The 12,950-nt window shown below is 50.1% G+C and overlaps 6 protein-coding genes across 6 annotated transcripts; 2 read left to right on the forward strand and 4 right to left on the reverse strand.

Annotated features, from left to right (window-relative positions):
• Positions 1–62: 62 nt before the first annotated feature.
• Positions 63–1,192, reverse strand: Asppvi_007095 (putative metalloproteinase; the record flags this gene model as incomplete). Its single annotated transcript, XM_043302988.1, has 2 exons — positions 63–910; positions 973–1,192. The coding sequence occupies 2 exons, from the start codon at positions 1,190–1,192 to the stop codon at positions 63–65; spliced, it is 1,068 nt and encodes a 355-aa protein (XP_043158923.1).
• A 1,115-nt stretch (positions 1,193–2,307) lies between these two features.
• Asppvi_007096 (uncharacterized protein) lies at positions 2,308–2,778 on the forward strand (the record flags this gene model as incomplete). Its single annotated transcript, XM_043302989.1, has 1 exon — positions 2,308–2,778. One exon carries the CDS (start codon positions 2,308–2,310, stop codon positions 2,776–2,778), a length of 471 nt encoding a protein of 156 aa, XP_043158924.1.
• A 282-nt stretch (positions 2,779–3,060) lies between these two features.
• On the reverse strand, positions 3,061–3,508 carry Asppvi_007097 (uncharacterized protein; the record flags this gene model as incomplete). Its single annotated transcript, XM_043302990.1, has 2 exons — positions 3,061–3,181; positions 3,453–3,508. The coding sequence occupies 2 exons, from the start codon at positions 3,506–3,508 to the stop codon at positions 3,061–3,063; spliced, it is 177 nt and encodes a 58-aa protein (XP_043158925.1).
• A 3,307-nt stretch (positions 3,509–6,815) lies between these two features.
• Asppvi_007098 (ankyrin repeat domain-containing protein) lies at positions 6,816–7,810 on the reverse strand (the record flags this gene model as incomplete). The annotated part of the gene is made up of 3 exons (XM_043302991.1): positions 6,816–7,125; positions 7,190–7,439; positions 7,486–7,810. The coding sequence occupies 3 exons, from the start codon at positions 7,808–7,810 to the stop codon at positions 6,816–6,818; spliced, it is 885 nt and encodes a 294-aa protein (XP_043158926.1).
• A 2,259-nt stretch (positions 7,811–10,069) lies between these two features.
• On the forward strand, positions 10,070–11,405 carry Asppvi_007099 (uncharacterized protein; the record flags this gene model as incomplete). The annotated part of the gene is made up of 3 exons (XM_043302992.1): positions 10,070–10,283; positions 10,332–10,652; positions 10,702–11,405. 3 exons carry the CDS (start codon positions 10,070–10,072, stop codon positions 11,403–11,405), a joined length of 1,239 nt encoding a protein of 412 aa, XP_043158927.1.
• A 130-nt stretch (positions 11,406–11,535) lies between these two features.
• Positions 11,536–12,617, reverse strand: Asppvi_007100 (Gfo/Idh/MocA family protein; the record flags this gene model as incomplete). Its single annotated transcript, XM_043302993.1, has 3 exons — positions 11,536–12,086; positions 12,139–12,259; positions 12,315–12,617. The coding sequence occupies 3 exons, from the start codon at positions 12,615–12,617 to the stop codon at positions 11,536–11,538; spliced, it is 975 nt and encodes a 324-aa protein (XP_043158928.1).
• Positions 12,618–12,950: the final 333 nt, after the last annotated feature.

Genomic DNA, 12,950 nt, shown 5'->3' on the forward strand with positions numbered 1-12,950 from the left:
GTCTGTCCCCCGGTCTGTCCCCCGGTCTGTCCCCCGCAGTTGAGGTATACGGCTAGCTGATGTTAGCTAAAGGCAGCTAAAACGCAAAAGGAGGAGGTACCGTTAGCAAACAGTGCATACGAATCCGCATTGTTCAGCGCATCATTAGCACTCAACGCCGTAGCAGCGCTGTATCCATAGCCCAGATCCTCCGTGCCAGGCGGGTACACACCAGGGGCATGGGTGAACTCATGGATGATGGTGGTGGCCTGGTCCTGGCCGTGGCAGTTATTTGTCACCCCTTGGAGGGTGTAGAAGAGCTCACAGTTGACGACCTCGTTGGTCGAGGGGAGGGTGTAGGCGAGGACGTTGGAGTCGCAGTAGCCGTAGGGGTCGGAGCAGTAGTAGGTGGTTGAGCCACCCCCGTTCGACGAGGCCTCGCTGGCGACGGCTTTGAGGCGCGCGGCGACGTTACTGCGGATGTTGCCAGAGGTTGTCTTGAAGTACTCGGCGAAGAGCGCGGAGGAGCCTGAGGAGGCGGCGTCGGCGGCTTTGCTGGCGATCGAGGCGGCGTTGCGGAGGGCTGTGTTGAGGACTCCGGCGCGGTCGCCGGTGCAGGATGAGGTGATCTTTGTGCGGCGGTCCAGGGGCTTGATGCTCGCGCGCACAGCGGCAGCTTTTGCGGCGTCCACCTCGAGCTTAAGCTCGTTCGAGGAATAAGGGATGTAGCCAGCGATCTTGTTGTTCGTGGTCACGGGGACGAAGCCCTGGGTGCGGACGGTGATGGGACCGCCTTGGGTGAGATTGGCGGTGCTAGCGATGTCAAACTCGTCCTCATATGTGCCGCCGGGTGCGAGGGTGGTCAGGGCCTCGTTGGAGAGGCCATCGCTGCGGAGCCGCTGCTTGATCCCAGTGAACTCGACCTCGGTGGCTTGAACTCAGGTTAGTGATGTTTCCTCGGCGGCAGGGAGATTTTTCGGGGGAGAGAGATACCATTGCGGTAGAGGGAAACCTTCTTGACAGGGCTAGAATCATTGAAGAAGTTGAGATGTACAAAGGTGATTTTCTCACTGCCGGTGTTCTTGACCACGGCCTTGATCCGGGTGTTGTTGACCTGGCTCAGGGTGATATCGAGAGCTGGGGCTTTGGCAGGAAGAGCCAGAGCACCATGGACGACGGCCAGAATGGCAGAAGCGAGAGCAGTGAGTTTCATGATGGAGGATTGCATGAAGATTGCTATTGGTCTTGCGCTTGCTCATGTGAAGCTGATGCTGATACTATCAGACACGCTGGGTCATCCTCATATTTATAGACATCCTGACACTGAAGCAGTCGATATCACGAACCAAACTTGGCAATTGACACGGAGAACGACCAAAACAGGAGGTTACATCGTATCCCCTGTGCAAGGCTTGACTGGAGAGGTAAGACCTCGGTTGTCTGAAGACATCTCCATGGCGTTTTACCAACCGGCATAACCACTCCACAAGGCTTATTGAAGCATCGCTACGAGCCAGATGAAATGCCGAAGGGGTAGGCTTGGCTGGGCCCGCCGGCCGTTGTATTCAAGTAGTTGAGTGCGAGAGTCCAGTAAATCCCTGCCATTGTCCCCACCAGCCAACATACCTGTATATTACTGAGGCTATGCTGATCTTGTCTGCAAGAGATATTTTGGGATTGGAAACGCCAAGAGGGTTGGCAAGTTTGGGTATGATGAAGAGGTCGACCTGCGGCGTCCGGATGCCTGATAGAGGGATCTGCGTCTAGTCTGGTCTGCAGGGTCCATCTTGCTTATTATTCAGGTCATATTGCTATGTTGTTAACATAAATCATGTACCGACGATGTTCGTTGATCCTGCGCGGGATCTGTGGGCCGCCCCGTATCTGGTTTCAGACCCTGGATTTAGTGAAACCGAGTGGAGTCGTTTACTAAAGAGTTGTAAGAGAAGTGATACAGGTACTCCGCAGTGAGTCAAGAAAAAGAACGACTCATCGATTAAATCGCCGATTATCACACCTTATCAATCCTTATTATCTCCTTAATATCCGACTGATACTTGAAGACCCGAAGAGAATGCAACCCAAGACTTCCTGTCTCACCGTCCCATTCTTTTATACCAGTTATTTACTGCTATAAAGACCCCTAAAGCTTGGCGACTTGAATCTATAGCTCGGCAATTTACAACGTGTGTCTAATTGGCGGATCGGATATCCCTCATGCAAATCTTGCGGTTTCAACATCCATACACCATCCACTCTCTGCTCTCCGGCTTCAACTTCCCATCAACCGAGACAACCTCTGTTTACATTCCTTCTACAGGTAAAGCAATGACAAAGCTCCAAGTGACACTGTCGCCCGTCCCTCCATCGCCCGCTCAACCCATCAGCCTCCCCATCAAAGTCGCCATCCACAATCCGGCAAATACACCAGTGACTTTCCTTACCTGGGGGACCCCGTTCGATCCCAGAGCCAACCTTCTGGGCGTCTTCTCGATCAACAACACCAGCAACAATAACCCCATCACACTGGACACCATCAAAATCAACCGCCAGCTACCTCCCTCCCGGGATGACCTGGTCGAGATCCCGGCAGAGAGCTCAAAGGAGCAAACCGTGGCTATTCCCTGGGCTCCTCTGGAAGAAGGTTATGAGTACGCAGTTCAAGCAAAGGGCATCTGGCATGGGATCTGGGCGTGTACGCGGGACCAAGTGACAGACTCGCAGCTAGAGAGCCTGGGTGAGGGAGAGGCGAGGGGGAAGTTTGAGTCTCAGCGGGCCGTCTTCAAGGTTACTCGGTAGCACAGAGTACAGCTAATGGATTTGTTGACCTAGTATATAACGTATACCCTCCCACACCATACACCCTACACCCCATTGTAATAGTGCGATAAGCGAAATGCAAAAGCAAAAGCAAAAGCCCATCAACATCCCCACTGACGCAGCCCGCTCTTGACCGTCCTCTCAGCCAGTGGAATCGCAATCATCCCCTCCAGCGTGGGATATGGGATAGTAGCTACGGATCTCTTCGCCCTCTAATGCATCTTCACTGTGAAATGACGACAGCTGCATAATCGCCACGCGCTAATAGGCACCTACGCCCTCCATCACGAAATACATGTCCTCTAGCCTGAGAACGCGAATCTTGTGCGCCTGCTCACGGTTGATCTCGACCTCCTGCTTCAACAACAGTGTATTGGAAGTTCTGCTGTTATGGTTATGTTAAAGAAAACAGCATTATAGCCTTCGGATACATGAATGTGCCACACCACAATGCCGACTCACTGTCGTGGTGATATTGGGTTCCAGGTCTACTTACATGACAAAGGACGGCCACAAGGTCTGCCCTTACGCTTTGTAGTCTATACTATGATGCTTCCACGCTCTGGGCATGCAGATCGGCTCCGCGCTCTAGTAGCATTCGTACGATATTGTCGTGTCATTTATAGCAAGCAGCCTGCAGCGCATTTCCGTACCGTCCACCCTGGGCGTGGACATTGGCTCCGCGCTCTAGCAATGTCTGTACGACCATGTCGTGTCCTTCAGAATAAGCGGCCTGGAACATTTCCGTACCGTCCACCCTGGGCATGCACATCGGCTCCACGCTCTAAAAGCATATGGACAACCTTCTCGTGTCCATTCAGTGACGCCCACATAAGCGGGTTTGTCGATGTATCATCACTGTATTAACATTTGTGTTCGCTGCCGCTTGCTCCTCGAGAATCCCAAAACCCTCGTCTAACATTTCAGCTGCTGCAGCAGTCTTGATTGGGAGGTCGCGGTTCCAGCCAATCTGGAAAGCATCACGTGGAGGACAGGATATGTGGAAGGCCTAGCGCAGTTTGTTAGAACAAAAGATTTGGTGATATCAAAAGTTAGACAACGCTGAAAATGGTCGGAAATGTTGGTGAGCCGTCAATTTGATCCCCAGAAGAGAGGAGCCTCATGGCATAGCAGGCGACCGCGGTCTCTTGCGCCAACAGTCTCTTACGCCAACAGTGGCAGCTTAGCCCGAGCTGAGAAACAACGCAGTAGCGCGGCAAGAAACACATTGCCATTGGCGAAAGGCGCTAACCCCCACACCGCGTGCATCTCACGTGACACTTTGGACTGTGAGCCCCAACTGAGGGTACGTGACTCGACAGGAGAAACATGATCCATAGCGCATGATACAATGAGGATTAACAGTGACCCACTCCTTTCTCGAGTATTCGATATTCCAGCAATATAGACTTACCGAAGATAAAAAGGTAAAAGCGGGTGCTCGGTATTTGAATGACAGAGGGAGCCAATGAGTATAATCCCGCAAGTAAGATATTATGCAAGCATAGAATATCTTCGTGATGCAAGCCTGGTGAATATTCAAGACTTAATTGAAAGAAGGGCTTCTCCGTGTCACGCTTTAAAATTGACTTATCCTGCATGGGTGTAAACTACAGTTGATGGCAATTCCTCGTACTTGATCGGGTTAACCCGCTCAAGGAGAAGATAGTGCCGTCAAACAGACACTGGCCTTCATTGTCGTCAGATTCTACAGTAGACCGTGGTCGCTCTGTAAAGTAATGGTGATCCGTCTTCAAGCTTCAAAACAATTGGACGGAATCTCCATCCGACGGCATAATGGAACTGCAGTATTTTGATTCCCTTTAGTACTCTGAGTACACAGTAGTAGCAAGACGAGAGGAGAATGCAAATAATTAAGCTCGAACAGTTTCATAGGCGGGTTTCCGTAACTCGTCCTAGAGTATCACTCTCATCTTTTCGCGATACCTGGAAGCGATGCAATTGGCAGAAGAAGGACAAGGACTGACTCATTCACTTCGCTAATTCGACATATTACTGTTGTACTGTTGTCCACAACCGACCCTCTCTTAGATATCTTCAAAAAATCCCTCTCCTACCTGCAGGTCGCGAATGATCCGACTAATGTCGAGTCTTTTAAGTCCGTTGAGGCCTTGATGTACATCTAGTTGGCTTCTGCTGTTTGATTTGTCATATTCCTTCTTTGACTCTCGCCGACAATCATCATTATGTGTAGCTTTAATCTGCAAACATGACGACAGGCTACTGAACCATTCGATGTGCAGCGTGCTTAGCGAGACCTCTCTCGACCTGTCATGGAGATGTCACCATTCGATAGTCGATTCATTCCCGGAGAGATTCAAGCGAGTTCCGGTATGTTCGTTGCCTAGGGAAAGTCTACCACGACTTTTCAGCGGTTATTGTCTGGAAATATATCACACACACTCAATAAGCACCACAACTGATGAAGGCCTTTTGCTGTTCTTGATTCTAGGAGCGACCGCGCCGAGCTCTTCGATCTACCTTGGCACTGGCAGGGACCGGGAGCAACGCTGTTGTGAGTGTTATCAATCATTCGTGGTCGGAGGAGTGTGGTTCAGTCACCCGAACTACGCCCACTTTCAGCTGCAATATCTAGGCATGGGCTATTCATTTCCACTCGCCGAAGAAGCCGCTGCAGACGTCGTTCCCTCTTATGCTCACCTGCCGCAAGCATACGCGTCATTTTATCACCAGCAAAGCTACACTTTCTCCCAAGACTATGGTGCGCCGATTCAGCCATTGATTTTTCAAATTCTGGCTCCCGAGCCACTTCTTCTGTGTCCGTCCTTGACATGGGACCCGCGTTATTACCACCGAACTCTCCATCCCTTGGAAGCTCGGCACAGTCTCCAGTGTTTGAGCGCAAATGTCGCCCAGCAGCATTGGAGCCGATATCACGATGTTAGAGTGCCCTTCGATAATCTGCCGAACCTCGACAGCCGTGGAGTACTACAGTAGAACCACGACTTCACTTGGGCATTAATCGGAGAATAATCTCACCACATCAGATCGTGGTACAGAATCTTGCAAAACGGCGATCGATGCAATATTCTTTCCTTCTTTCTTAGTGCAGACCCTGGACCATAAGCAGGAAAAGCTTGACAATCTGGAAGAATAAATTCTGTAGACACAGATCCTCCCTAGATTGACCGGAGGACTCTCTTCGGGGGGCCATGTCTTTCCTCCCCCGAGCTCCATCCGGGCCATCGCCGTTACGAAATGCTGTCGCGCGTCAACGAGGCTGTCAAATCTTCCCGTCTTCTGCGTGTGTGGCTCAGAACCTCCGAAGACACAACTAGTACAGACATGCCCCCTGGTGCATGTCTGTGTCCCTTTCTTCTTTTCCCTAATCTATAGGGTCTCCGGTCGATGTAACAATGCAGCGCTTGGCAATCCTTTGTGTCATAGGCCAACTAGCGCCCTCATATGGGACACGATCATTACAATCCTAGTCTATCACAGAGTGTCTACGGAATTTACCCGATCAACAGGGTAGAAGTAAACCATTCAGGCCATGTACATATGGATATAGCCCTCGGCAACCTTTTGAACATCTCCGAAGGGGCACTAATCTTACCAGTGCTATCCTGGTCCCTGCACGGCAATCTGTGGACAGAATATCATTCCGAGATAAATCGAAAGTAGAAAAGAAACGGCAACTCTTTCCAACCAGTAGGAGATTGCCAGGAAATATAGGTCTATTAATTACTGTTATTTTCATACACACTTACTCAAAAAAACAAGGACCTATTTGTCCCTTGTCCTTCATTCACAGTCTGCCTCTATGTCAGGAATGAACACAGTTCTTAACCAATCAGACACACCTTGCTGGAGCTCACTACTTTACATTCAGAAGACCTCAATCCAACCCTGAAATATCCATGCCATTGTAGCCGTCCCATAGCATGATCAGACTGCACCTACAATAGGAAGTGATGTCACTTGTAGATGGAAACATCTTAATCGTAAAAATATGATAACGAGGAGTCATCATCTCAAGAAGTAAGTAATGCCAGAGTCTCCTCATCACCGGTTTCCTCTGCATACGAGATTGGTGTCCGCTCACAGAGATCCACCGAATCTGGCCTTGAACCATGAGCCAGGAGCAGCCGCAGAATCTCCAGAGAGTCACCCTCTGTTGCATAAGAGAGCGATGTTCGCCCCCACTCAGCAACCGAGTCGGATTTGACATCTTCCCGAGCCAACAACAGCTCAACAATCTCAGCTTCACAATTCCAGGCCGCGTACGATAGTGGTGTGCGGCCCTCATTGTTCATCGGGTCTGCCTCAGCACCAAGTGTGGTCCTGCCAGGCAGCATATGTGACCGTGGTGTTCTGGCAGTCGTCTGGAGAATTGATATCCATCCACTCATGGGAGATAAGAATCTCGAATAACTCCTCCAAACCATTCCAGCATGCCCAGAATAGCGCGTTCCGACTGCACTCATCCCACAGATCGGGACGGATATCCTTATGTGCCAGGAGAAGCTTGGCGATGGTGTGGTAGCCCTTCTGGATGGCGCAGAGGAGAGGGGTGCTTCGCCACTTATAATGTGGGTTGACATTCACACCTGGTTGATCCAGAAGTATACGAACCGCGCCTTCATGCCCATTCTTAACTGCATATGATAGTGCTGTCTTATCATAACCCTTTTTTGCATTCACATCGGCATTGTTCTCGACCAACAACTTGACTGTCAGCGCCGCCAGCCGCAGCGCACATCAAGGCTGTTTCACACTGCTGGTTAAAACGGTCGATCTGGTCTTTTACATGGGGTAGCAAGTGCTTGGTAATGTCCGCCACAGAGTCGTCTGTTCTAGCCAGGATATGAAGGATTGTGTTACTGTGTTCATCCATAGAAAGGTGACGGCATGCCATCAAGGCTGCCAAGCTAGCGAACGCCTGCAAGACCAGGAGTTGATCCGATGGTTGAAGGTGTTCTAGGATTCCAAGAACGACCTCTATTGGAACGCTAGGGGGTTGAGGCATTATTGTATTGCTAATGGGACCCCGGAGGCCAGATAATGTGGGTTTGTATGTTCCTGAGGCAGATAGTTGTTGAGATTGAATAATATTCTTTTAGAGGAAGACAAAAGGAAGATAAAATCAATCAATCAATCAAAAGCAAAAGCCAAATGAAATACTTACTTGGAGAGAGTGTGAAAGAGGAACCGGAGACTCAGGGATAAGCTTAGCCTGAACTTCAAGTCTTGACTCTTGGCCACTGTCGTCAAAGACGACCATATTAATAATAATAACTCATGTCAACACTAATAATACCTAGCGCTTGCATCCATTTCAGGGGTGTGACAAATTAAAGAAAAGAAGCAGGGAAATAACTTTGTCAATATTCAGCTTGAAAAGGGTGAAAAGGTGGCAAAATTAGTCCGTCGTATCCTTCAGCCCTTCATTTTGTTTATCTATAAGTCTGTAACAGACTCTTCTTAAACTCGTGATAGAGCATCGTATTTAGTGTCATTTTCATCAACCCTATATACCATTTTCAAGTTTTGGTTTGCTGTTTTATTCTGGCTAGCCGACTAGAGTTTTCTGATTGTATCGCTCCTTAGATACTTCTGTACATTATTCACCACGAACTACTACTAGAACGAACCATAATATGCCTAGAGCCCTGTAATTATATAAGTCGACAGTGGTGAAATGGACAAAATTAATCACCACCCTGCTGTGGAATTGGTATATTGAACTTCTCCCCAAAGAAACAATCCTAGGCTCACTCCCAGTAACGCAACTGCAAAGGCAAATACAGAAGGTCCTGGAGCAAAAGACTGCCAGCTTCCAAGCAAGAACGGCGACGCCAAACCTCCAAGATTCTCCATAAAAGTCAATGCTGCGATGGCCTGTGATGCATCTGGCATGAATGAAACAAAATGGCCCTTGAAGAAAGCCGGCAGGGCAAGCCCTGCTGCTGTAACTGACACAGCTAGGTATAGTTGACCAGCATTCTGTACTTGTGTGATGCCCGCAAGAGCAAGCATCTGTATGACTAGTGCCGCGAGTACTGTAGTGCTGTCTGTAGACCTGTCTGAATTAGGCCTTAGCCATCGCAGGCTGGGCGCAATGAACACTTTAAGTAAAAGGGGCACGCTAGCGCATGTAGCAGCAGTGGATACAAGCAGGCCATTTTGGAAAGTGCCAAAATGCAGCTGAGTCGAGGCAAATACCATGATTGCGGGGAAGAGATGGGCCTGGACAGCGGTATAGAGCAGCAGGGACAGCCCATAGGGGATGGCATAGGGATGGTCAAGGAATGGTTGGAGTGGAGAGAGGAGGACATCAAGGCCTGAAAGAATCTGTGAATGTGTTTGCATCTGGGGCATAGCTTGCGGAGCTGGTACACAGACAAAGATGACCAGGTATACCAGTGCTATACTGAAGATGGCTAAGGCCTGCAGTGAAGCTTGCTGTATAGCTCTGAAAGATGCTCACTGCAACAGGACCAACAGCTGACCCTAGCATATACAGTCCAAGTGAAGCAGCCATGAGCTGTGAGGTTTTTTGACCGGAAGATGGCGCCATTAGAGAAACATAGATAGTGTTAAGATTGAAATGAAGCAGGTTGTCTGATGCAAGGCCCTCGAAAATGCGTCCTGACACTGCGATGGCTAGACTATGAATGGATACTACTATGGTCAGCTAACAATCTTAAGATGGTCAGACATTAACTACCTCCAATGACAAGGCATAATACACTGGTGGCCCGGCACACAATCCAGATTAGCAGACCAGCTCGTAAATGTTTCTTGATGAGTCGCTCCATTGGTCCAAGGACCATAATGGCCACTGCATGGGCAATTCCACTAGCAATAGCAACCGCGGCTGCATAAGAACTTTGTTCACCATCATTGCAGGAGGTTGGGTCCGCACAGAGAAGATTAGCATAGGCATAAATAGTGGTGGCAGTGGTGGCAGCCATGCCGAGAGAAGCAAGTAGTGCGACAGGAAGGGTTCGATAAGCGGCATTCTGAGTATCCTGGATAGTATCACGAATCGCTTCGCTCTGTGAAAGCAGTGGCTCTGTCTCGCGTTCAATCATACTGGATTAACTTTGCTATCAAAATTGAAATGGGTTGAGAGTCGTGGGTTATTACTAAGAATAAGTTTGGGGTAGCTTCGGTGGCCGAAATTGTCAGCACGGAAACCGGCCTTAACGAGCCCGCCTTTAATGGAAATCAATGCCAACCTTACCGATTTACAGCTACATTTTGCCTTGTGTATCATTGCAGCATGAAAGCCCTTATACAACTAGAGAATGCTCTCCGGACGGTACTGGAAGTGTCCCAACAGCATCACATAGCAGAAACTCTTGCATCGCTTCGCCGAGCAGAGCCGTCATGCGACTCAGGCCTCGCTTCGACCGCGAGTCGAATCGTTGATTTGGCATCCGAGGTGGTTCAGCTGCTAGAGCCGGCTCATCTTGTCCTGGCTGATCATTTATTCGGTAAGACCAACCATCTTCCGGTTCAAGGGCGGAACTGACGCAAAATAGCGTACCAGTATACGCAGTCACTGGCCAGCGCGGTTGGGTTGCGGATTCCCGATCATCTCAAATCAGGTCCTCAGACACTGGAGCAACTGGCGGCACTCAGCGAGGCACGGCCAGATAGGCTGCGACAGGTCCTCCGACTGCTGTACAACCATGGCATATTTGCTTTTGATGCAGCAACAGATACAGTACGAAATAACGAAGCCTCTGAACTGTTGCAGCGGACGCATAGCGGCCAGTGGCATCAATGGGCATCTGTTTGCAGCCGCGAATTCTATGAGATGGCCCAGGGCCTTCCACAGGCGCTGGGCGAGACAACTCTCCGTGAGCCTGGCATGGCAATCAATCATCTCTACAAGCTAATATATTATAGGCTCTCCAGCACAGATTCACCACGACACTGACGAAAGCATGTTTAGCTATCTTGAGCGCAGCGGAACCATGGTCCGTCTCCGAGAATGTATGGGGGCTGCAGCCAGCGCACAGACTCCTGGTATGGTCTCCAGCTACCCATGGCACGAACTGGCCAACAGCAGCCTTGTGGATCTGGGCGGTGGTGATGGGTCTCTGATGGCTGCCCTGCTACGAGAGATTCCCACGCTGCAGGGCGGCATTCTGGATACACCACGAGTACTACCATTCCTGCATGAAGCCTTCCATTCTGCGTCGGGCCAGCACGCCGATGTGGGCGCGCAGATCCCCCCTGAGCGACTTATCGGGGGTAACTTCTTAGAGGCCGTGGTTCCAGCGGATGCGTACGTGATGCGCTGGTGTTTGCATGACTGGAACGATGACCAGGTGTGTCAAATTCTGCGTAACATCCGTCGCAGCATTATCATGGGCACTGTCAGTCGACTGATAGTCCTGGAAGCCGTGCTGGCAGACGGCCAGTCCGGGCGCATGTCTCGCCTCGGGGATATAAATGTCATGATCACTGCAGAGCATGGACAGGAGCGGACAGAGAAGGAATGGAGGCGGCTGGCGGCTGCTACGGGCTGGAGGGTTGACAGCATCACGCCTTTGATAGGGGCGTGGCCCTGTGCTATTGACATGCGGCCAATTATATGTTCTATGTAGTGAGAAGCTATCACGTAAGTCTCCTTTACCAAGCTTGAGCCTAGCTTATCAAAATAAAGGAAAATAAAGAAAAATAGAGAAAAAAAAAAAGTAAATAGGAGACTAAAAAAGGAGGACTCATAAGATAGTATCACACAACACAACTATAAGCAGTTGCAGCACCCGACTCGGCACTTTTGAAAATAGCATCGACCATTCGATATCGAATCACGGCCTCGTCTAAAGTCACGATATGCTGATTTTCATCCTTCATCCAGGCGACATATTCTGCTCCAGGGGCTGTCGTGCTCTCGAGATGAATCTCCTCCCAGGTGGCTGCATTCGATCCCGCCACTGTCTTCCAGAGCCGTGGCGGAATCGCATGAATCATCAAGCTCGGCCCCTCTAGCTTCAAAGACCCTTGTTCTCCCGTGATGATCCACTGAAACAGGTTGGGGCTCGCAGGGGGATGCGAATACATGCACACCGAAGCCGGGATATCCGCGTCACCCAATCGCCCGAGCAGGGAAAATGAGTCCGGCGCGTCATTAAAGCGGCCAGTCTTAGGATTTCCTTGCTCATCCATCAGTATCGGCTTTGGGAAGCGCATGCTGGTCTGTGCGTGAAGGATGCGAAACTCGCCCAGCAGAAAAGCCACGGCGTCGAGAAGATGGCCGCCGGCAATAGTTACGATGTTGGCTCCTATGATAAATCAGCCGTTGAATTATGCTGCAGCGACTCCTTCATAGTTTACCATTTGCTTTATCATGAGAGTGTCGCTTGTCAGCGTGAAATTTTAGAAACAGGTCATCGGTGACCAACATTGTAGTGGCCAGGATACGGCCTAACGACTCGGACTCAATAATTTCTTTCATCTGACCACCGCTCTCGTGTTAGAGCCTACAGTCAATCGGAGAACGGGTTACATACCTTCAAAACATGCGGTGAGAGTCTGGTAGGCAACCCCACCATGCTCTTCACGTGTTGTTCACGGGCTCGTCGAGCCAAGGCCTCTGCCTCTTCTAGGTTCGACGCAAAGGGCCATTCAACGTAGACGGCCTTACCGGCATTGATAGCGGCCATTGCCAGTTCAGCGCGTCGTGGTACCTTGACCGAGATCACCACCAGGTCAACCTCCAGGTCTGCGGCGAGGTCGCCGACACTGGCATATCCTCTTTCGTGCTGCAAGCCGTGAGCTTCTGCTGCTGCCACAGCCTTTTCAGTGGTTGACATGGATAGTGCAACAATTTCATAGTGTTCTCTTAGTGGCGCAGTTGTCAACGGCAGTTTATGGATGTAGTTGGTGCAGTGGCTCGGATCTGCAGATAGACCCGCGATCCCTAGGCGAATTTTGTTTGACATTAGGAATAATATTCCGACTGCAGAATTCTCGTACTACTCTGAACGCAATCTCTCAGGAACGGCTGGGTTGCTTTACTTTGATATCAGAGTGGCAAATGTACGTCAGGGTCCGACAAGAGCCTCGGTGACCGGGGATCGCGACTTCGGCCAAGTAAGACTTTTTATCATACTAGCGTTGTTGTGATAGATGCTGTTCATTCTTGA

The sequence above is a fragment of the Aspergillus pseudoviridinutans genome (genome assembly GCF_018340605.1).
Source record: "Aspergillus pseudoviridinutans IFM 55266 DNA, scaffold_5, whole genome shotgun sequence".
Lineage (NCBI taxonomy): Eukaryota > Fungi > Ascomycota > Eurotiomycetes > Eurotiales > Aspergillaceae > Aspergillus > Aspergillus pseudoviridinutans.